The sequence below is a fragment of the Tyto alba genome, unplaced genomic scaffold (assembly GCF_018691265.1).
Source record: "Tyto alba isolate M040663 unplaced genomic scaffold, T.alba_DEE_v4.0 Super-Scaffold_42, whole genome shotgun sequence".
Taxonomy (NCBI): Eukaryota; Metazoa; Chordata; class Aves; order Strigiformes; family Tytonidae; genus Tyto; species Tyto alba.
In genome coordinates, this window is record NW_024881318.1 from 32,494,170 (window position 1) to 32,516,093 (window position 21,924).

General features: G+C 40.8%; 1 protein-coding gene across 2 annotated transcripts in view; it reads left to right on the top strand.

The window, feature by feature from the left end:
- The window catches only part of DOCK8 (dedicator of cytokinesis 8), a 98,865-nt gene that overhangs the window by 46,595 nt on the left and 30,346 nt on the right, over positions 1-21,924 (top strand). For both annotated transcript variants that reach the window (XM_042804561.1, XM_032981920.2), the window contains 13 exons: positions 3,035-3,152; positions 4,839-4,909; positions 5,578-5,716; positions 8,250-8,351; positions 9,099-9,194; positions 10,306-10,540; positions 11,464-11,628; positions 13,400-13,575; positions 15,375-15,470; positions 16,806-16,901; positions 17,709-17,858; positions 20,339-20,452; positions 21,481-21,636. In XM_042804561.1, the coding sequence (XP_042660495.1) occupies positions 3,035-3,152; positions 4,839-4,909; positions 5,578-5,716; positions 8,250-8,351; positions 9,099-9,194; positions 10,306-10,540; positions 11,464-11,628; positions 13,400-13,575; positions 15,375-15,470; positions 16,806-16,901; positions 17,709-17,858; positions 20,339-20,452; positions 21,481-21,636 (1,714 nt within the window). The remainder of the gene's footprint in view (positions 1-3,034; positions 3,153-4,838; positions 4,910-5,577; positions 5,717-8,249; positions 8,352-9,098; positions 9,195-10,305; positions 10,541-11,463; positions 11,629-13,399; positions 13,576-15,374; positions 15,471-16,805; positions 16,902-17,708; positions 17,859-20,338; positions 20,453-21,480; positions 21,637-21,924) is intronic.

A 21,924-nucleotide genomic window follows, 5' to 3' on the forward strand; every position in this document is an offset into this window, starting at 1 on the left:
TTCTATATCTGGTAAAGTGTCTGTGATTTGCATTATAATTTTCAACCATTTTTTTCTGGAAATTACACACCCAAACAAAAGTGTAGAGGAATCAACAAAGATTGAACATTGTAACTAATAGGTATATTGTTTTTTGCTGCCAGTACTGTAAGTATTAAATGGCAATGTTAACCCATTCATCTGTGTTCACCTATAGGACGTTTGTGGTTCGTATCAGTAATGACTATTTGCACATATATTGGATTTTGCTATGTATGGTGTTCTTGTCACGGTCAGCAATGAACATGCCTAATATTCATTAGAAGTTTGAGATGCACTTGTTGACATGTCACACATTGTGTAAAGTAGCAAGGAGAAGGATTTTATTATGTCACACGTATGCACAACCAATAATTACAAACAGGGATATTCGAAGAGACAGGTCACAGACCTGAAACTTTGCATAGATTTTGTTTTGGCAGAAGATAGGCATTGCTTTGGCCATGGGAAGTGATCAAATCACCACTGCTAAGTCCCATGAAAGCAAAATTGAATGAGAACTGCTGCATTGTGTCCTGTGTCAGCCTAGGTGGACCCTTAGCTTTCCCAGCAAGTAACTGATTCTGAAATGGCCTCTTATTTTACTGTCCCTCTTCTGAGTCAGTCTCCAACCTAGAGAAGCTGTCTGGATCCGTTCCTCACACAGGACTCTGCTGTTCTGTCTGTCCTGGTCTCAGAGAACTTGGCTACTCTGCCATGGCTTTTGTAAGCCCATTCTGACTCCTGATGAGCTCTTTTGCTTTTTCTAAGTATATCTGACTATCTCTGGAGTTAGAGCCCTGCACTTTCTGTAAGGGGGAGCGAGGGGAGAAGTCTAATCACACTGACCAGAAGTAATTGCTATGGCATGTTGTTAGAATATTTCTCAGCGCAGAGCCCCAGGGGAGACACAGTGCCTCCTGGAGTTCACCTCATCCTTATGGGTATGCTAGCTGTCCTGTTATTTGAAAGACAGCCGTATGTGCTGCCCTGACACCCCTGCTAACTGCCATGTGGAAACGCTCCTTGTCATTTCTTCCTCTGAGTCTTTTGGAGGGTATGGATGCTGGCAGGCAGTAGCACCTACACAGTGGTCAGCAATGGGTCTACAGTTCACGCCTCTGCGAAGGAACCTCTTTTGACCATCTCCTCACCTTCCTGCTTTAAAATATCAGTCATCATTTTCTTGTCTGCAGGATATCCAGAGTCAGCAATTGCCTCTGTTCTTCCTCAATGCTGATGGGTTGAATACACATGTAAGCAAGATCCCTAAAACTGCTTGATCTTAAATGGCACAAGCTTTAGCTCTTCGGTAAAGTACTTGCTGGAATAATGCTTTCTTGGTTGTGTAGTCAGCAGAGAGCTCTCTGTGATTTTGCATATCTTTCATCTCAAGTCACATCTAAATGTAAAATCCAGTACTCAGGGACATTATATGGATTTGTGACATCTTCTGCTGGGCTGCAGATTAATGATGCAATGATTGGATTAGGCAGTCTCCCCTACATGTATTTCTTCACCTCTGGCAGATGTAATATTGATAATATCCTTCATTTAATATGTCATTCCCCCAAGCATAATTCAGTGGAGGTTACCGATATATTTCTCTCTTTCACTTAGCTTTTCCTAATATCATCTTTGAAAGAATTTGACAGAGCAGAAATTGCATTTAAGGAGGTAAGGAAGAAAGTGCATTTGTGTGGCAGGCAGGAGTACTATTCTGAAGAAAGGGAAAGGCAAGTTACATGCCAGTTTCTTTGCTAAAGCATGCCATGGCCCATGTAGCATATGTTGGTTAGTGAAGTAGCTTGGACTGTGTAGTTGAAAAGCATTGTCACATTGTGACACATGGCAATAAGGAGAATCAAACACAGTTTTCCAGGTCTTGCAGTACAACAAATGGAATATGGACTGTCTGACCTAATGACAACATTCTTCAAAGCTGCTTCACATTTTCAGATTACAATGGTGCTGAGGAGATATCTGTGATAAGGACAGGGTGATTTTGAGTGTAGCTTCTGACTGTCACAGACAAAAAGAAAGCATGAAAGCCCATGAGTAGTTCTCATTCTCATTAGAAGCCAGCATGCTTCCATTAACATGACCCTCATTCCCTACACTCAGAGGACAAACGGGGAGAATTCTATACCAGTCTGGAAAAATGAGACATTAAACAGACAGTCCTGATGCCAGAACATGTGTAATCCAGGCCTAGATGAAACCTCAGACTTGACATAGACTTCACTGGAGAAAAAGCTTTCTATTAGCACTTTGACCTTCTACCAGAGTTGTTGGGGTTTGAACTTGGAAGACCATCTTATGTTGCCAAATTCCCAGCAGAAATGAAAGGTGCTTTTTAAGTTTAATGATATGTTCATGTACACAAACTAGTAAACAGCAAAGAATGTTGTATTTTAAAGCATTATTCATATTCACTACTAAAAAATGGCAGTTTCTAGAATTATAGTTCAAAATTTCTTGTTCATATTTATTCAGGTTCATTGATACTGCTTTTTTATTTGCATAATCTAGAAATATATGCCATTTTGTTGTTGTAAACTAGGAATGTATGAACTTCTATTGTTGGTTTTATTTGCTGGTTGCTTGTTTTTATAATCCCTGAGTGATTCCATACCCCTTCCAAAGTCTAATTATTCACAGCTGAGAAGGAAGCTGCTTTCTTGAGAGATTCCTGCTTTTCATTACATCAAGCAAAGATACTAATTGATTTGTAACTGGGAATTACATATTTTAAAAAGAGAGAACTAGGAAGACTGACTTCTCAAAGACATAGCTTACTGTGTGAGAAGCCTTAAACATATGATGTTCTGTGTGTCACAGCAAGAACTTACCTTTTTCTTGTGAACTTCTGAAATGGAGTTCTGTCAAAGCTTTCACTATCTAGGTGGAATTGAAGGATAGGTAGTGGTGGAATCAGCAAAATGCTAGTTCGTGCACTTCATTTTGAAGCACAAATAAAATTTACCCATTTTATTCTTCCTTTTCATTCTTCCAGAAATCTTCTCTACGTTTACCCTCAGAGGCTGAATTTTGCTAACCGACCAGCTTCTGCAAGAAACATTACCATCAAGATCCAGTTTATGTGTGGCGAAGACCCATCCTGTGCAATGCCGGTAATAAATGCTGCGATTTCTTAGCAGACTTTAGCTTATGTGCATTCCTGGGAACCTATGAGGAGATAACCATTGTTTACTCCCCATGACCACTGTTTCTAGTGGGTCCTTAGGAAGCCTAACATCAGAGAGCTTGTGAAGCTTGTCATTCTCATCAGAAAGCAGGGCTGCAGTCCTTACCCACAACTGGAAGGACTTGTCACTCAAGTGGAACAGAGGCATGTTACCCCCTCTTAACTAAATCTGCCTACCTTAGTTTCAGAAGAGTGATATCTTATTAAATCAGCGCTGTGTTGGAAATTCTAATGATAAAATTCACAGAGCTTCAGAGACCTTTTAAGAATGTGCAGTCTGTCTTCCAGTGTAACTCCTCCATATGCACTATGAGTACGCAAATACTCGGGGTGTAACTCTGGAAGGTAGAAGTTGGGTTCTTTATTGCCTGAATCTGAACGGATGCACAATCATGCATTATAGGAAGATTTTTCTGTGTTTGAAACACACTATATTTTAGGGCATATGTGTGCACTACTAGCAGAGCAGTCAGCACTGTCCGTGCTCAGGTTATTCAACATTTCTCATTGTAAGATGCTCTCTTCAGCTTTACCAAGCTTCACTTGTTCAGTTTGAAGTGTTCTAACCCAGACAACTGCTTCAGCCTGAATTTTTCTGAAAATTTTCAGACACTGTAACTGGCTATTTGATGACATTGGGATAAAATCATTTGTGATTGTATGTATTAGAAGGGGAAAAAATGAGTGGAGATATTACTTTGAGGACCGTTAATCCAGCAATATGTTGGAGCAAGGACTGACACCCTCCTAGTCTTTATCAGCGTGCTGACACTACGTAGTGCATACTTCACAGCCTTACTATATATGAGCTCTGGAATTGAAATCAGAGCATCAGCACAATGTTTTCCCAAGCCATGTTTCTTCCAGAACTGGAGCTGTGCCATGTGAATGTAACACCGTCTTTTACACAATACTTCATTGTTGGTTCCCTTAAACTCTGCCCATATTACAGCTAGGCTTTGACAAATTCTTAGGACAGACAGAGTTTATCTGGCATCCCTCTCCACTGTGAGAGAGCTTCATCTCAATATATATGGACTTATGCTGTACACATACGCAGATATCCTTGTCTAAGCTCATCTCCCTGGGCTCCCTTTAAAGTGCCTGGATTCCAGGACCTTACCATGAGGCTGAGCCTGAAATGATGGAAAAAAATCAAGAACCAAAAATGTCTATATCTCTTAACTCATTATAAAGGAACTTCGGACTTCTAAGATAAGGTGAGATGGATCTCACCCTAAATGAGCAGGCTACATACTGAAAAGCAAACTTGTAAAAATACTTTTAATTTATCTCTTTGGCATTTAGTTAAAGGCAATGTGACAACGTGTAAGAGGCTTACCATGACTTTATTCCTGTAATTCCTAACTTTTTAGTGCATGGCTGGAGAATGTGATGTGAGGTAGTCAGTGGCTCTGGAAATGACCTCTGCTCCATTTTCCTGGCGTTATGTGGGGAAGATGATCGGTAATAAGACATCTGTGGCAACATGCTCAGACAAACTTGAAGAGTGATTTTCAGCCTTCAGATACTGTCTTAAAATTTATACAAGATGATGAAAACTACATGCTTTAGACCTGACTGCTGTTACTTTCTTATCTTCTTAATGTAGGTAATTTTTGGTAAATCTTCAGGTCCAGAATTTGTGCAAGAAACATACACAGCTATCACGTATCATAATAAGTAAGTATTGTTATGATTTGTGTGACTTGAGAATTATTAATCATGACCTCTTTGTGTAATTCTTAGCCTACATAGTTCATCAAGAAATGCAGGTAGCAATCCATATTAAACATTTGCATTTTATGCGGATTTGTCATATCTAATTTGGACAGATACACACACATGCCTAAATGACCATTGCATAAATGACCATTGCTTTTCTTGTTTGGAGCCTTTCAGAGGTTAGTTGAGAATATTTCTAATCTAAAGATTAAGGAGGAGGAGCAGGAAGCAGCAACACAACTTCGTAGCAGCATTCACTTCAGTGAATTCACAAATGAAAGAGCTGAAGGGACATTCTTATTCTCATTGATGTGGACGCGGGATTTAGGATTTACACAATAAATACACTGGAACCCGAAATGAAGATGGAATGTTTTTGGATGTATAGAGATGGGTGAAAGCTGAATCATTACAGCTGATACCGTCTATGCTCTTCCTGATTCAAAGCCGTAGATAGTTCATAAATACAGATGTATATATACGTACTTTGTTTAACTCAGCCCTGAGGATTTTTCAGGATTTCTACAGTTTTTATAACCATAAGATCTAAAAGCCTACTGGCAAAATTGCTGTCTGCTCAGTCTCATACTTACATTGGAAATGTGCTTGGTGTATTTTTTAAACAGGTCCCCTGACTTTTATGAAGAAGTAAAAATTAAGCTACCAGCAAAACTCACAGAGAAACACCATCTGTTGTTCACGTTCTATCACATCAGCTGCCAGCCAAAGCAAGGAGCATCTGTGGAAACCCTCATTGGGTATTCAGTAAGTTTCATGTGATATGGAAGTATGTGTGTTTGTGTGCATATATGTATCTACATCCCATGCAAACAGACTCTTTTCTTGTCAAGAATTTTGTCATATATTCCCTTTCTGGCTATGGTAATACATCTGAACCAGTAGAGGTCTTAATGTTAATTTACAGAAACCGGATGCAAACTGTGCTGTGTTACATCCTAAACCTACAATTTTACATTGTTAAGTGTCTTTGAAATTGATGAATTCACCTGACAACTGAAAGGAAGTATGCTCCTAAATACTTGCAACAGCAATGCTTTATAACACATTGCCTAATTCTGTTAGCTTCTGTTAATGCAAAAAAACCCTAAAACATATGCAATTACAATTATTTACCATTATCTAAAATGAGGTAACATCTACATCAGGTAAGAACTTGTCAAGGTTTAGGCCTGGTTGGTAGCCAACCACAATGCAGCAGCTCTCTCTCCCCTCCCCTCCGGCAATGAGAAGGGACAGAGAGCCAGGCTTGGGGTCCAAGATAGGACTGGGATGGGGAGAAAATTCCCCTTTATGGTCACGAGCAAAAGGCAGACTCGTTAGGGGAAGAAAAAAAGAACATACATTTATTACAGACACTAACAACACATAACAGAGTAGAACAGTGAGAAGCATTGCCACATCTTGAGAACACCTTCCCCCCACCCCTCCCTTCTTTCTGGGCTCATCTCTGCTCCCGATATCTATACCTCCTCCCCCAGTGGCGCAGGGGCAGGGAATGGGGGGTGCAGTCAGTGCTGCCACTTCCTTCATCTTCGGTGAGGGGAGTGTCCGGAACTTGTTCCTCCTGCTCCATCGTGGTCCCCCTCTCACAGGAGACAGTCCTCCACAAACTTTCTCGGACATGAATTCCTCCCATGGGCTGCAGCATTCCCCACACTGCTCCGTCATGGGTCACTAACTTCCTCTGACTGGATTCCCTCCCATGGCTGCAGCCCTTCCCAAGCTGCTCCGGCGTGGGACTCCCCCGCATGCTGCAATCCTCCCAGCACTGAATTACAGCAACAGGGCTACCTTTTCCCATGAGACCCCGGCCTTCTTCGGGCACAGCACCTTGATCATCTGAGCAGGAGCAACAGGCCATAAATCAGTGTCTGCTCCACCGTAGATCTTCATGGGTGGCAGGGGGGGCTGCCCTGCCGTCTCCCCACAGGATACAGGGGGGTCTCTGCTCCGGCACACCTCCCCCCTCCTTTCTTCCTCCGTTCCTCCACTGACCTTGGTGTTCATGCAGTTGCAGCAACTCCTCCTCCCAAGTCCCACTGCCCGTCACCACGTCCCTTCTTAAATACGTTATCGCAGAGGCGCAGCCGATTGGCTCAATTTCCCAAACAGAAGTGGAGCTGACGTGGAGCTGGGGGAGCTTCGAGAAGCTTCTCACAGGGGCTACCCCGATAGCCCCCTCCCCTGCCACCAAAAAACTCCACCACTCACTCAACCCAGAACAGAACTAATATAATATTTTCAATTAGGTTTTATATGGCGTATCATTTATGTTCTAAAGTGTCTTTACCCACATCAAAATTAAAATAGAAAGAATCTAGAAGGTGAAATGTAATTCTCTTACATTCATTATCTTCATATTGAGACTAGGATATTTTAGCTTAAGAAATGCATATTGTAGCACAGTCTCCTTGACCTTTTTCTTTATCTGTTGATATTTTTGACTGGAGAGATTTTAAAATAAGAGGAAATTAGAGATGTCGATAATACTTCACATTTGAAAATGTCTTAGTGCCACAGTCAGCAATTGAGGTGTGGGGCCAGACAATTGCTTTCCATGTGCTCCTGCTATTAAGTTTGTATTTGGTTTTGATCCCAGTATTGAGATTCCTTTCAAATGGGCTTTCTTTAATGGACAGATATAGTCCCATCAGTGTCAATGGGATTGGTAAGAAGTAAATTAGTTTGTAGTTCAGGAGTGAGACTTCACATAGGTGAGGACTTTATTTTCAAGCTTCTATTTGCTTAAATAGAAAATGTTTCTGCCCCATGACACCAAAATGCAGTCTGTTTCAGACTTGAATAGGAGAAGAATTAAGCGTGTCCAAATATCAACACAGACTTAGGATGAGTCGTTCTGGCCCTCATCCTCATGGTGACCATGACCAAGATGTTTAATTTATCCTTAGCAAAAAATTAACTCTGTTGATTTGCTTCAAAGTCAAGGATCAGTCTATTCAAGATACATGATTTTTTAAATAAAAACATGAACTCTACTAATACTTCTGGTAGGATTTATTAGAAAAATATATGTCACACATGAAAAGCTCTGTGTTTGTTTTCTTCAAAAGGGATGATTTGTAAAGCAGCCTTGTACATTTTTCTACAGTAGCTATCAGTGAATTTAAAATTCAAAGAGATTCCTGTTGAATGGGTTAGAGCAGAGAAGCTTGGTTCAATAACTCATTTGTTGTTTTGTTGACTGTACATAACAAATGAGATAAATAGCCCTAATCATATATAGCCATGAATATTGCTATGTTTTCATTTGTTTCAGTGGCTGCCGATTCTATTAAATGATCGTCTTCAAACTGGACATTATTGTCTTCCTGTTGCATTGGATAAGCTGCCTTTTCACTATTCAATTCACTCTCCTGAGGTAATAAAGAAAATTATGAAAAGATAATATTTTCCCAATGTAGTAGAACAGCATTAAGTGTTTTACAAACTAACATTGCTGTCTGCTTGTAGACAATGCCTCTTCTTTGTACTATAAAGGGGGGAAGCTCTGGAGAAAAATTTTGTTGTTACTATTGTCACTGGTGCTATTATTTTATAACATTATATGGTGTTTTTTAAAGTTAGTTATCCAAGAAAATCCTTGTAAATTGCTTAATTGGGGATACATTTGTTTAGAGGGTGTCAAGTCAATAGTTTGCTTTCTTCCATAGGATGATTTGCTCATTTTTTTGTGGTTGTGTGGATGAAAGAGGAGAAAAGGAATCAGGTGCTGCTACTGGAGCAGAAACCTGTGCCCTCTGAGTAAATATAGCAAGTAGGAAACTGTCCAGAGGGTTAAAACCATCACATCACCATGTATCGCTTTTGGCAGTGCTTTAACTGGGAAGATCTAACCTTAAAAATATCCCATCAGAAGACATATATTCTCACTGTCTGTGCTAGGTATCCACTCGAAGCACTTCAAATTTTCCTGTTCAATGCACCTTCTTTTCCCCATCTAGTCTATGAATACAAGATGTATGGCTGTGATCCTCTGTATGGCACTGAATTCAGATATCTAAAATGAAGTGAATAGCATGAATACCCTATAGACCCCCATGAAAACAGACTTTCTGTTAATCATTAAACGGCAGACGATGATTACCACATTTCTTTTCCCTCACAGAAAGTTCCATCTCAGACACCACCTATTAAATGGGTTGAAGGGCACAAGGGTGTTTTCAACGTTGAAGTGCAAGCTGTTTCATCTGTTCACACTCAGGTAATGCATCAGAAGCAACACTTAGCTGCAGTTACATTCCAAAGAGAATTCAGACATCCAGGCTGACTTTTAGGAGGTTTGTGAAATGGAGATGTTTAAGTCCACACAGGTTTAAAAACAACTAACAGCTATGGAAATAGCATGATATCCTCAGTGAATTAAATCCTTTGATGAAATAAAATCTATTGGTAGAAGTGAACAAATGAGCACTCTCAGCAGCAAGTCACAGCAAGCAATAGGGAGCCTGATGACCTCTCATCTCAGCAAGAGTCTGCTTAGGCTGTGTTTGAAAGACATTGTCAGGGCCCAGTGCCAGTTTCTGCAATCTGCATCTTCTGTTCTGCAAGGCTACCTCAGACAGTGTGTCCACATCTGCAGAGACATAGCACCTCCCCGCCTTCAGGGGCAGGTTATACTGCCAGAATACTTTAGGCAGCTCAGCCGTCAATGCCATGTGGTGTAGGGACACAAGCTTAGTGCTGAATGAGAACTCCATGATTCTGGTTGTTTAAGTGTGATAAGAAATTGAAGCTTTGCCCATCTTACTGGGTTACTGGTTTGAGGCACAGCAGCTTTATTTTGTTTTCACTGCTTTACAGTGTCTCCTACCCATCATCCCATTCTAGGTAACCCTGGTAGCTATGTCCTAACAATTGGAGGCCCTGTGTCTGAAGCAGGTCCATCACCCCTTGGCAGCATGCTTTTTAAATACAAGTAGGGCATACACATAAGGCACATAACTTGTATGTAGCTGGAACTCAGGTGTGGGTGGCAGAGGGACTATAGACCTATGACGTGATGGAGTTTTGTCAGAGATGGGGAACAGTGTTTTCATGAAATGAAGCAATCACTTCAGTGAGGGTTTTCACTTTTCTGCTTTTAATGTGATCTAACCAGAGTCTGAACTTGAGCTGGATGAAAAGGAACAAACAAAAGCTGCTTTACAAGTGGCAGCTGCTTAACAAATTGATCTTTAAGGCTAGCCACCACTGCAAGCCAGAAGGGTGAAACTAGTTTCTCTCCTCCCATCAGGTGGGACAATCAGGCTTTGCTTAGCTAGCAGCAACCTGAACTATATCAACTTTGTTGACTGAGTGCACTGTATTTGCAGGACAATCACCTGGAGAAGTTCTTTACTCTGTGCCATTCTCTGGAAAGTCAAGTGACATTCCCCATTCGACTGATGGACCAGAAGATTACAGAAGCTACACTGGAACATGAATTGAAACTCAGCATTATCTGTTTGAATTCTTCACGCCTTGAACCTCTTGTCTTGTTTTTACATTTGGTACTAGATAAACTGTTCCAGCTGGCTGTACAGCCCATGGTCATAGCTGGCCAGACAGGTATTTACTGGTGCATGGCCTTGGAGTGGGTAGTGCAAGCAAGACAGAAATGTGGGGGAAATAATTGCTAAATATCAAGGCTCAGATTCAATATTTGGGGTAGTCCACTTCAGAAAGAGCTATGCTTCTCAGACACAGCTTCACTGCACAATTTAGTCAGGTTTAACTGAGTTCCTGCTTTCTCTCCTTTTCCCCTTACATATAAGACCCTCAGACTCTGGCTGGGAGGTACATTAAATTGTAGTACATTACTTATCTGGAAACATAGGTCAGAAAGTGGGTCATGGCTTAACTTTGTTTGAAATTCAGTTGTTTTGCAAGGAAAATGCCAGCAAAATCACTTATCCTACAGCTGACACTGCTGACTGCACCATATCCTCTGCCCAAATGTCTTTAGACAGAATTGGGTGAGCACAAAAACAGGGTATAGAAACGCACACAGATTTTTCTGTTACTGAGGCTGCCAGTTGTCCATCACATACATTAACTCTGGAGGGGAGGCATACTTGGACACAGTTTATTTCCTATGTCATTTTGATAATCAACACTTGTCATGCACTATAATGTTTGTATAAAAGCATGCTAGCTTGTATAATGAGTGTTAATGTTCTTCAAGTAGGTATCTTATAGGAGATGCATGAAGGCTTTTAGAAATGTTAATTAACAGTTACAGTCTGCTTTTATGTAGCATGAAGTGGTAGAGTAGCAGTGATTGGGTTGAAAGTCAGTGGTTTTACTGAAGAGTGGTTATTGGCCTATGTAGAGCTTGGGTCTGGTCAGGTATAGCAATTGCTGTCTAGAGTTCTGAATGTGTTGTCTGAATTAAAGCCTGTAGGATTAGTTGTTGTTGGTACAAAGAATGCCCTTACCTAATTATATTATACCCTTCAGTGCTGAGACAAATTCTTGTCCTTGTTTCACAGCCAACTTCTCACAGTTTGCCTTTGAATCTGTGGTTGCAATAGTGAACAGTCTCCACAACAGCAAAGACCTGAGCAAAGATCAGCATGGGAGGAACTGCCTCCTGGCGTCTTATGTCTACTATGTATTTCGTCTGCCAGACCCTCAAAGGGAAGTAGTCAAACAAGGTAATATTGCTGGCAAGGGTTGCAAAAGTGTTACTTTTTTTCTTGATACATGCTATTCAGCATGGTGCTTCTGAGAGTAATTAAGGAACTGGCCTATAAAATAGCAAACACAGCTTCTCAGACCCAGACTGCATACCATTTAAGCACAACAAAGTTCAGATATATCATTTTCTCAGAGGAAGATCAGGGACCTCAGTGCTGCAAAGAGCAACATGGACATGCTTATCTCTCAGTCATTCATTCCAGATGCAGGGTTGAGGTGAGAGAACTCCACAGCTATATGCAACTCTGTAGCTTCCTGAAAATGAAAGTGGGAGACATCTCCTAAACTGAGGCTTTCTTTAGAGGAATTTCCTTCAGAAATTCAAATGGCCTTAAGATGACAGTTTCTTACTGGCCTGTACATCAGTAAACTACTTTCTGTGCAAACTAACTTACTGCCAAGTGGCATAGGGCCAAGATCTGCAAATTTCTGCATCGCATTAAGGATGTCATCAGAAGATAAAATTCTGTATGTTGGCCAGCAGGTCGAGGGAGGTGATCCTTGTCCTCTCCTCAGCACTGATGAGGCCACACCTGGAGTGCTGTGTCCAACTCTGGGCTCCTCAGCACAGAGAGACATGGACATATTGGAGAGAGACCAGCCAAGGGTGATGAAGGTACTGGAGCATCTCTCCAATGAGGAAAGGCTGAGAGAGCTGGGACTGTCCAGCCTGCAGAAGAGAAGGCTCGGAGAAGATCTTCAGTGTATAAAAAGACCTGAAGGAAGTGTGCAAAGAACACAGAGCCAGACTGTTTCCGGTGGTGCCCAGTGACAGGACCAGAGGCAATGGGCACAAGCAAACACAGGAGGTTCCCTTTGAGCATAAGCAAACACTTTTTTCCTGTGGGGGTGACTGAGCCCTGATACAGGTTGCCCAGAGAGGTGGTAGAGTCTGCATCCTTGGAGATATTCAAAAGCTGTCTGGACATCATCCTGGTCAGCTGGCTCAGGGTGGCCCTGCTTGACCAGGGGAGCTGGATGACCTCCAGAGGTCCCTGACAACCTTAAACATTCTATTATTCTGCTGCAGTCCATTGTCCTAAAGCCTATAGGATTCCTTTGATCAATTGCTATATGTTAACTGACCTACGACCAAGCACCTGTGCTGTGGTAGCTAAAGATATGTAGGCCCATCTCTCTTTCAAGTATTCATTTAAATTCTCCTTAAGAGATATTTAGACTGATGTTAGGATATGCTATATATGTGTTATATATATCTCTGAGCTTGCCTACACTTGGAAATTCTTTATCCTGGAAAAATAAAGTCCATGAGGGAGCTGAAATCTAAGTAATCATTTAGTGAAATTCCTGCTGGCAGTACTCCTTGCTCCCTTGGATACTTTGAATGTGGTGTTAAATATTATGTGTTGAAGATGCTATTTTTTGTTTAGGCCTGTGAATCTTGTCTTAATCTACAGCGAATTAAAAAGAACTGATGGGCAAGACAAAAGAGCTCTTGTAACAGTGCTGCTGCTCAGGCAGCCCTGTTAATCTTCTGGTACTGCTTGTGCAATCACCCTGTGAGCTGCAGACTGGGAAAACATCTGCACCTAGTTATACAATGCCTATGTAATTTGTTAATGAAGCAGTTGGTGGGGAGATTTTCAGCAGCTTTACACTATTCGGAATGCTGATGGTGTAACAATACTGAGCAAAGCTGTTTTGAATCTCATGTTTGTCTCATATATATGTCCTTTAGTCTTAGTTCAAACATCTCCCTATGGGCAGGTGCAGGCAGCAGTGCCATTTTGACAGAGTCTCGTTATTACACATTTGGACGCACTTCTGCAATGTCTGTTGGGAGTAAACTCTTGCAGAGCCGAGTGATAAGCTGCAGCAATCCTGACATTGCTGTTACACAAAGTGCTACTGATGAAGAGGTCAAAAACATCATGTCATCCAAGGTAAGAGAATTAAGTCAAATATCTGGAGATTTATATGGGCCAAAACCTAACAATCTGCATTTGTTCTTTGAGGGTTAGGTTTGCTTCTTGTAAATGCACTGTATGTATCACCAGAAGCATTTGCTGCTTATCAGATTTGGCATAGGCACATATTAAATCCCATTGCTAAATTCTGATGTCTCTTATCAGCAAAGAAAACAAGAGGTAGGAACTCTGTTTCTTGTTTGAGGCTTAGACACTCCACAGAGGGATTTGCTTTTTTGATGTGCCTCACTGTTCTGTTCTTCTTGACATTTAGGTACTGTTCACATCTGGTGATGTGGGCTGGTCCAGGTCTCAGAGAGTCAGTGTGAGAAAAGACTGCTATTGATTACACTGGGAACAGATTCGCTTTCTGAAAGGGGTGAAAGAGTCCCAGGAAGGGAAATAGTTTTCTTAAAATACACTAATAATTGATTCTTGCCCCTTTTAGCTCTTTTTTTTTTTTTTTTTTTTTTTTTGTTAATCACAGAACTTGTTTGGTGCTAAAGAGCTTCCTGCTTTAAAAAAAAAAAATGTAGACGACTTATATGATAGCGGCCCCATGATTTTATATCTGCTGTAGTGCAGATGCCATGTGCACGTTTTGTAACTGGGTCTTTCCAAATACTTAATTCAACCACAGAGTGAAACACAAACTTCCTATGTCTTTCTCATCCAGAACTACATATGCCACCAATAGCTTGCACGATAGAAAGCATGACAACAGCCAAGAAGCAGGATTTTGGTTCCCTGATTGTGGCACCTGGTGCTTGCTGGTCTACAGCATCCCAGGATTTATGAGGATGGCTGTGCTCGTCTCTCTGGGGAAACCAAAATCTGGAGTTCCCCATTTAGCTGGAGCTGGGAAGCTGTGCCTCTGGCAAAAGCAGGATTTGTCCCCTGTGCAAGGAGCCTGCTCCTAGCTGCAGCCCTGGCAGAGATCCACAGCAGCATGTCTGCTGAGATCTGAACCGTATCCCCACTCGCTTTTATTTGAGAGTTACACATGTAAAATACTACTTCTCAATTAGGTTATTTCCAGAGACATTTTGAAGCCTTTTCTCCATTGAATGATCATGTGCCTCTCCAGTTAAAGTGAATGGGTGCTTGCCTTCAGCAAATTAAACCAGAACTAGTAAGATGCACAGGCTTTGCCAATCTATTTGAGTTGTTTATATGGACATATGTGTGTTCATTCATAGCAATTTTTAATAATGTAGATTGGAACTTAATAGCTTTATGAATTTTACTCTAATGTGCCATGTCCCAAAAAACCAGAGCTCAAGGCATATTTATTTTCCAAATTGATACAAAATTAAAATGTTTGATAATACAGCTCAATCACATGGATAAATGTAACAATTTACAATTGGCTACTGCCATTTCACTGCCTTTTAAATTTGAGTTACTTTTAACGGAAGGAAGACTCTCAGATGCTAGTTAGTTTTGGATGTAGAGCCACCGTGTAAGCTTGAAGGGCAGTTGCCTTTGAAAATATGAATTGTAGCTCTTCCAAAATACAGCTGCAGTGCTGCAGTCGGGCACGTGATGGCGGTGTTGGCATTTGCACCCCCGGGCGGCTGCTGCATTCGGGTGGTCTTTGGCTCCCATGGGGAAGGGGGATGGGGAGAAGGAAAGGGAAGAGTGGTTTAGGTAAACATCTGTCCATACCTTCCGAAAAAAGAAAAAAAATCACCGCTGCTGATTTCTTCTCTGTTAATTGTCTTAAGTTGTGTATTAACTTACTATTATGTATTTCTCCCGGCTATGCCCTCCAGCCTATGGATCACAGCTCCAGTCGGATGTCTTTCTATGTTGAAGGAACAAATGACATGCCAAGCATTAGTGCAAGCCCAAGACCATCAAATAAAAAGGTAACCTACCACTAAGCTTGAGGGAGCACATTAACAGAGCCTGGAGCCTCCTGAGGCAGTGCTGGTAATTAGTGCTTCTAAATGAGAAAAAAGGGAGAGAGAAAACAAAATAACAGCCAGTTTTATTGAACAAGGAGATTGTAATGGAATATTGAATCAGTGGGTAAATATTACCCAAACTTTTCTGCTGTGGCTCCAGAGTCTTCAGATCCTTTTTGCAGGATAGTTTTAGACAAGTAGCAGCCTGCCTGGATCCTCCCTTTGCTCCCTTTCTCAAGGTGTCGGGGCCTCTGTCTTTTTCCACTGCTGTTTACCCTTGGATACCTGCCTTTACATGTTACAGTAAACTGCATTCAAAAATGTTTGCCATCCCCTTCTGCTGTAAAGAATGTTTTTCCTTTCCGCTTTTTGCAGCTTTTAGAACCAAGAAACTCCTTCCTCTTTTGATTATGTATTCCCAAATAGCTTTTTAACAATATAGGAGATACCATATCACATAGATATTTCCAGAGCTGTTATCTTATGTTTGGCATTCATTAGCAGCAGTAGCTTTGGATGAAGAAGCGGGAGAAAAACCCTGCAATGAGCAGTTCAGAATCTGAATTACAGTTTGAAAACTCTCCTCTCTTACTTCTGTATATTGGTTTGATTTCTTCCAAAAAGCATAGATGTTTACACCCAATCTGCATATTGGATTAATTAATATGTCCTATTCAATGTAAATATGCTTAGGAATCACATTAGATTTATTGTTTGTGTCAGCAATAGAAAATAGATATTGCAATAAATTCTTAGTACAGATTTGAGTTTCCAAAAAGTTTAGATCATTGGGATTGGGTGTCTTATGGTTAGATCTCACTGCAAAAAATATTGTCTCCATCTACAAACCTCTGTACAAAACCACAGATCTCTGCTGTGGTTATTGTTGTGGCCTTCACTCTCACTACAGAGACAATATTACTTCTACCTTCTCTCTCAAAAAAAAAAGGATATGCTAAATGGAAATGCTTAGTGGGAAGTGAGGAACATCACTGCTCCCTGTCATGCACACCGCAAGTAGCCTGAGGATAGACCAAAGGCAGTTCCCAGTTTAGTTATCTGGGGTTCTGGATCCATGGAAAAATGCGTCCAGAAGTCTGTTTGCCACCAAAATTCCTTATACGTCATTTTGGCCAAATCTGCCTTCTGGTCCTACAGGGATGTCCACATACATCCCCATCCAGCTACTGAATTTCCAAGATGGGGGAGTTTCACACAGAGAAGAGGGAGGATATTAAAACTGGAAGATGAGTTGATTAAAAAGCCATTTCCCAAGACTCTGTGTTTATTATCTAGCATTTCCATGAGGAGCTGGCACTGCAGATGGTCGTCAGCACGGGAATGGTGAGAGAATCTGTCTTCAAGTATGCCTGGTTCTTCTTTGAGCTCCTGGTAAGATTTAACAATGGTACTTTATAATGCATTAATGGTGAAATGTAGAAGGTACTCAGGCCCAGACATAGTTGGGTGGTGATCTCTTCAATTATTCAGCCCCAGTGTGAAAAGGAGTGATCCCAGGTAATTGAAGTACAACTAAAGAATTCTGCATATTTATCCCCGTTCCCCACTGAGAGCTTGTGATGTCAGTCTTGCATGAACTACATGCACAGTGGTCCAGAGCTTGCAGAAGGCTGGAAGACAAACATCAAACTGAGCCCTTCCTTTTCTCTGAATATCTGTTCCTGTCTTTTTCACTATGTTAACAACATAGTAGCAGTGACAAGGCTCCCCAGACTCACAGTTTTACAGACCCCTGAGGTGGTGGATGTCAGTGGAAAAAACATACAGATTTCTACTGGCAGCATAGAAGCAATACAACATCAGGTCAAAAATAAGAATTAATTTCAGAAGTGTCACTCCCTGTCTGTCATTATGAAGGGCAAAAGTTGCAAAGAGCAGTGTTTCAGAGCTGCAGATGCAAGGTACTGGGGAGGGTGATTCTGATTTCAGATGCTGAAAGTAGCCAACTGCATGAACATGAACAGGAATCAGTGTCTGCGTTTGGGTCTTAGGCTCTCTGTTGTCATTGCCAGTACATGCAGGATTTATCACAGCAGCTTTAAGAAGATGAGAGTGATTACATTCAGGGAAAAACAAGTAGGGAATCTTACTCCTATGGATTAACTTAAAGCAGTAGTTTTACCTCCAGTTTGGGCATTTTTTTAGTGGTTTTGTTTTTTTTTTTTTTCTGCTTTGCAGATAAAGAGTATGGCTCAGTACGTTCACAACATAGAAAAGCAAGACAATCCACGAAGAAGCCGGTTTTCTGATCGCTTCAAAGATGATATTACAACTATAGTTAGTGTGGTTACTTCAGAGATTGCTGCACTTTTAGTCAAACCACAGAAGGTAAACATGTTAAACAAGCACTGTGGATCCTTGCTACTCCCTCTGTGTTACATTGAATTGTATTTAATCCCATTTTACCTTCATCGGTGTCACTAGAATTAGGCCACAATGGAGGCAGTATTTTCACATGGACCGTAAGCGAGAGTTGTGACTGTGCAAGGGGCAGCCTTGTGCTCTCCTGGCAGACAGTTTGTTTTTATTCAGCTCAGGTCCCCTGACTGCTTCTCTGTGTGGCTGCAGGGTGCAGGGAGGGCATCCCTTTTTCCATTGTCAGGAAAGGTTGGACACCCATTTTCAGTGACAGCGATGCTTTATGTCGGGTTGGCCAGGGCATCAAACAGCAGCCCAAGCAGGGTTCATTCCTTTTATCCCTCTTTCCTGTTACCCTAATTTCTACTGCATAATGTTTTATTCCACATATGACTTCTGATGTCAGTGAGCTATGCAGTATGGAGTCAGTATTCCTCCTGAGGGCTGCAAAATCCAACCACAAGTGGTATAACCCAAGTTCTCTTTTAAGAGGCACTAGCCACATGAAAATTAAAGATAAGAAATAATCCCTAAATCCCATTAAATTATTTTTCCTGTTATATTTTAACAAGTTGCACTGATATAAAAGATTATAAAGTTGAAAGGATCACAAAATGTAATTTACATTTTAACACTGTCAGTTTACATCACTGATGTCACTCTGCACTGGTCAATTAGACAAAGTTAAGGCCACAGATAGGCACTGGGTGACTGTTGTTTGTTCAGTTGTTGTAACTGACTTGTTTTCATGCCCCAGAGCTGCCAAATGCACTGTGTTAGCGCAGGAGCGTGCTCTGCTACAGGGCAGACCAGGCTGCAGTTCTGGCCTGCCAGGTCACTTTTCAGCCAGCTCAGTTTCCTGATCCATCTCTCCATGTGTGCCCTGCTGTGCTGTTGAGGAGCAGAAACTGCAGAAGGAACAAGGCCAGACAACTGAGGACAGAGAATGGCAGAAGTGATTGTCACTGTTCACCAGAAACTTGTTCCTGAAGCTTTACCCTTTGCTGGATCCTTTGGTGTGCTTCTGTGATGGCCACATGCAAGGAAATCGTTTCCACAGAAATGTTTACTTAAGGCATCAGTGACTTTTTTTTTAAGTATGTTGTGTAATAAAAAATTGTTACATCAAAAATGTTCTAACAGAACTGTAGGTTTTGCCAAGAGATTAGTATTTTATGGCTTCCTCACGAGAAATACACAGATTTTTATGGCCTGTTAATTCAATTCAATTTTGATAGACTGAGTGTATAGAACCTGATTATGTGTGAAAATCCCACTACAGTGTTTGCAGAATTAGGGCCATTGCTTAGTTGTACAGAGCAGCAGTAGGTAATGTGTGTCTGATTTTTAAATCCAAGCAGTAATAATCAATGTTTCAATACATGGTTGAGCATGTCAGATTGCCCTAGAATTCTACAGTGATATATCTGGCATACTTTAGCCTACCCAGTAAGGTAGTGGAAAACTAAATTTTTCTTCACAGTAGAAAAATGTTCTGCTGTGTAAATTCCAGGCTGTAGGAAATACAGATATATATTCCTGAACAGCAACAAAAAGGATGAAAAATGAAAAATTAAATCGTAACCACCCTGAGGTGCTGCACACCTGTTCTCACTAGACAGAGACACGAGTAGGGGCAACATTTTTCTCAGTCATCTCTGTCAGTCTTGAGTGAACCCACCTGAGGCTTCTGAGCATTAAATACGTGCAGATCCCTTAGGCACCTTCACAAATTCCTCTTGGTGAACTACATACGCTACTGTGTATATTGCGATTTAAATTGTCATGTTTGAAGTAACTGTAGCTTTATTTTAAAAGACACATGAAGTTCTTTGTGATTTTTACTTGGGGGCTGTGTATCTCTGGTAATCAGGAAATTCTAAACATGTGAGATTTTAACTGCTGACTGGTAAACCCCACAGGTTAATCTTACCAATATTTTTTTACTGTCAGTTTTACAGTTAAATTTCTAAACAAAATACTTGATATTCCATCAGCAGAGCCAGTGTAGATTTTTATTAATATTTTAAAACAATATTTCATGTTTTAAGTACCTAGACCAGCATTCTCTAATGTTAAATGTTCAATTAAAAAAAAAAAAAAAAAAGGCATATGCAGGATTGCAGCCCATAGGGAATTCAGAACAGGTCTCAAATTCCATTTCACTGTTGTCAACCAAAAGGTTTGCATAGATAAACTTGTTCATTCATCCTGTGATATTCCTCTGTGAAAGCTACAACAGTTGCAATAATTTACAGAAATGATTCAGTGTCATTTTTACAAGATAATATAAATTGGAGAACTGAAACAATCTTGTCCAGTATATTCCATGAGATGGTTCTGGGAGCTGTCCCCTACACTATTTTTAAATTATTCTAAACAGTCTTCCACCTTTATATGTTTTACACATAATAACTGCAGTTCTTTTTTTTTTTCCTTCATTTTAAAAGGAAAGTGAGCAAGCAGAAAAAATTAATATCAGCCTGGCGTTTTTCTTGTATGATCTTCTTTCTTTAATGGACCGAGGATTTGTGTTTAATCTCATCAAACATTACTGTAATCAGGTAGGCACCATGCATGATTGGGATTGCAGTTGGCTTATGGCCAGTCTGGTGTTCTGTTCTGTTTGATTAATTTATCCATCAAGATCCTTTGAGTTGTGTTAAAGGGCCAGGTAAATTTCCTATTTCCTATTGCATATGCAGAGACTTTAAAGCTCTTTTGATTTGTGGTCTGCAGAAAAAAATTGAGTGGAGGTTAAGACTCTTTTAGAAATGTCATACTTTGCACTGCTGCAGAGCATCCATGGAACCACTTTTTTCTTCCCTTACTTTTTTACATCCCTTAGCAGCAGGGTCTGCAGACGATACAGAGCAGCTTTCTTTTGGACTCCTCCAGTCCTGTGAGGAGAGTATTTAGATTTGGAGGATTCAGTCATAATGATCCATCTCTGTCTTCTTGCTTTAAAAGTCTCCCAAAATTAAAGATAAAGGATGATACAGGATGCTGTTAAGAAATTATTTGTTATATTTTGAACGGGGAAGTTTTCCTCCTGTTTTGTGACCTGATATACCTGCTACACTTTTTCAGCCAAAGGAAGGCTCTCTGTCAGCTGATGGGAGGTAAAGAGTGCAAGGTGGCTACTACCCCGTCTTCCTATAGTGTCTGCAATACTCCACTGCTGTCACTGTTGATGTGAAGGGAAATAACAAGACCACTGATGCTCTGTGTTGTCTAGCAGGACTTTTTATGAGTTTGCCATGGACTCAGCAAATCTGTTTGGTTTTAATCTTTGTGTTATGAAAAAGAGGAAAAAATATTGTATATTTTTCTTCTGGGAGAAAGAAAAAAAACAAGTGATTATGTCTTGGGAAGATGGTAAGTCAGCTGGGGAGTTGGGAGAGAGACACTACCACTGCCAAACAATGAGCAGCTAATGGATGGAAACTAGTTAGGTACAGGGAACCAATAAGCATTTAATGCATGCTGAGCTATTTGTCCATTCCTGTTTCAGGAAGCAGGATATTTCACTACATGGTCATTTAAATAGTGCACACCCATTGCATGACACTTTTCTGTTTCGCTTTTCTAGCTCTCAAACAAGCTGAATTCACTCTCCACCCTGATTTCCATGAGACTGGAGTTCCTGAGAATTCTCTGCAGCCATGAACATTACCTCAATTTGAACCTCTTCTTCATGACCTCTGCATCTGCTCCGACATCCCCCTCCCCATCCTTATCCTCCCAGGTAAGCATCCATTAGATGATATTGCATGAACGTCACATGAAGCACACATGTAGAGAAAGACTTATGTTGCTCTGCATTCAGATACTTAGGTTAGAATTAGCCACTGTAGGATCAGGGAGAACAATTTCCCACCTGAAAGAAAAGGGGCAGAAGAATAAATACTGAGAGAGTACTACTGCAAAACTGCATCTACACAAGTTAAAACTTAACATGACACAGATATGCGCCCCTCTAGAAACATGCAAATAGAAAATTACTGTTAAGGTAGACATGCAAGGTCTGAAGACT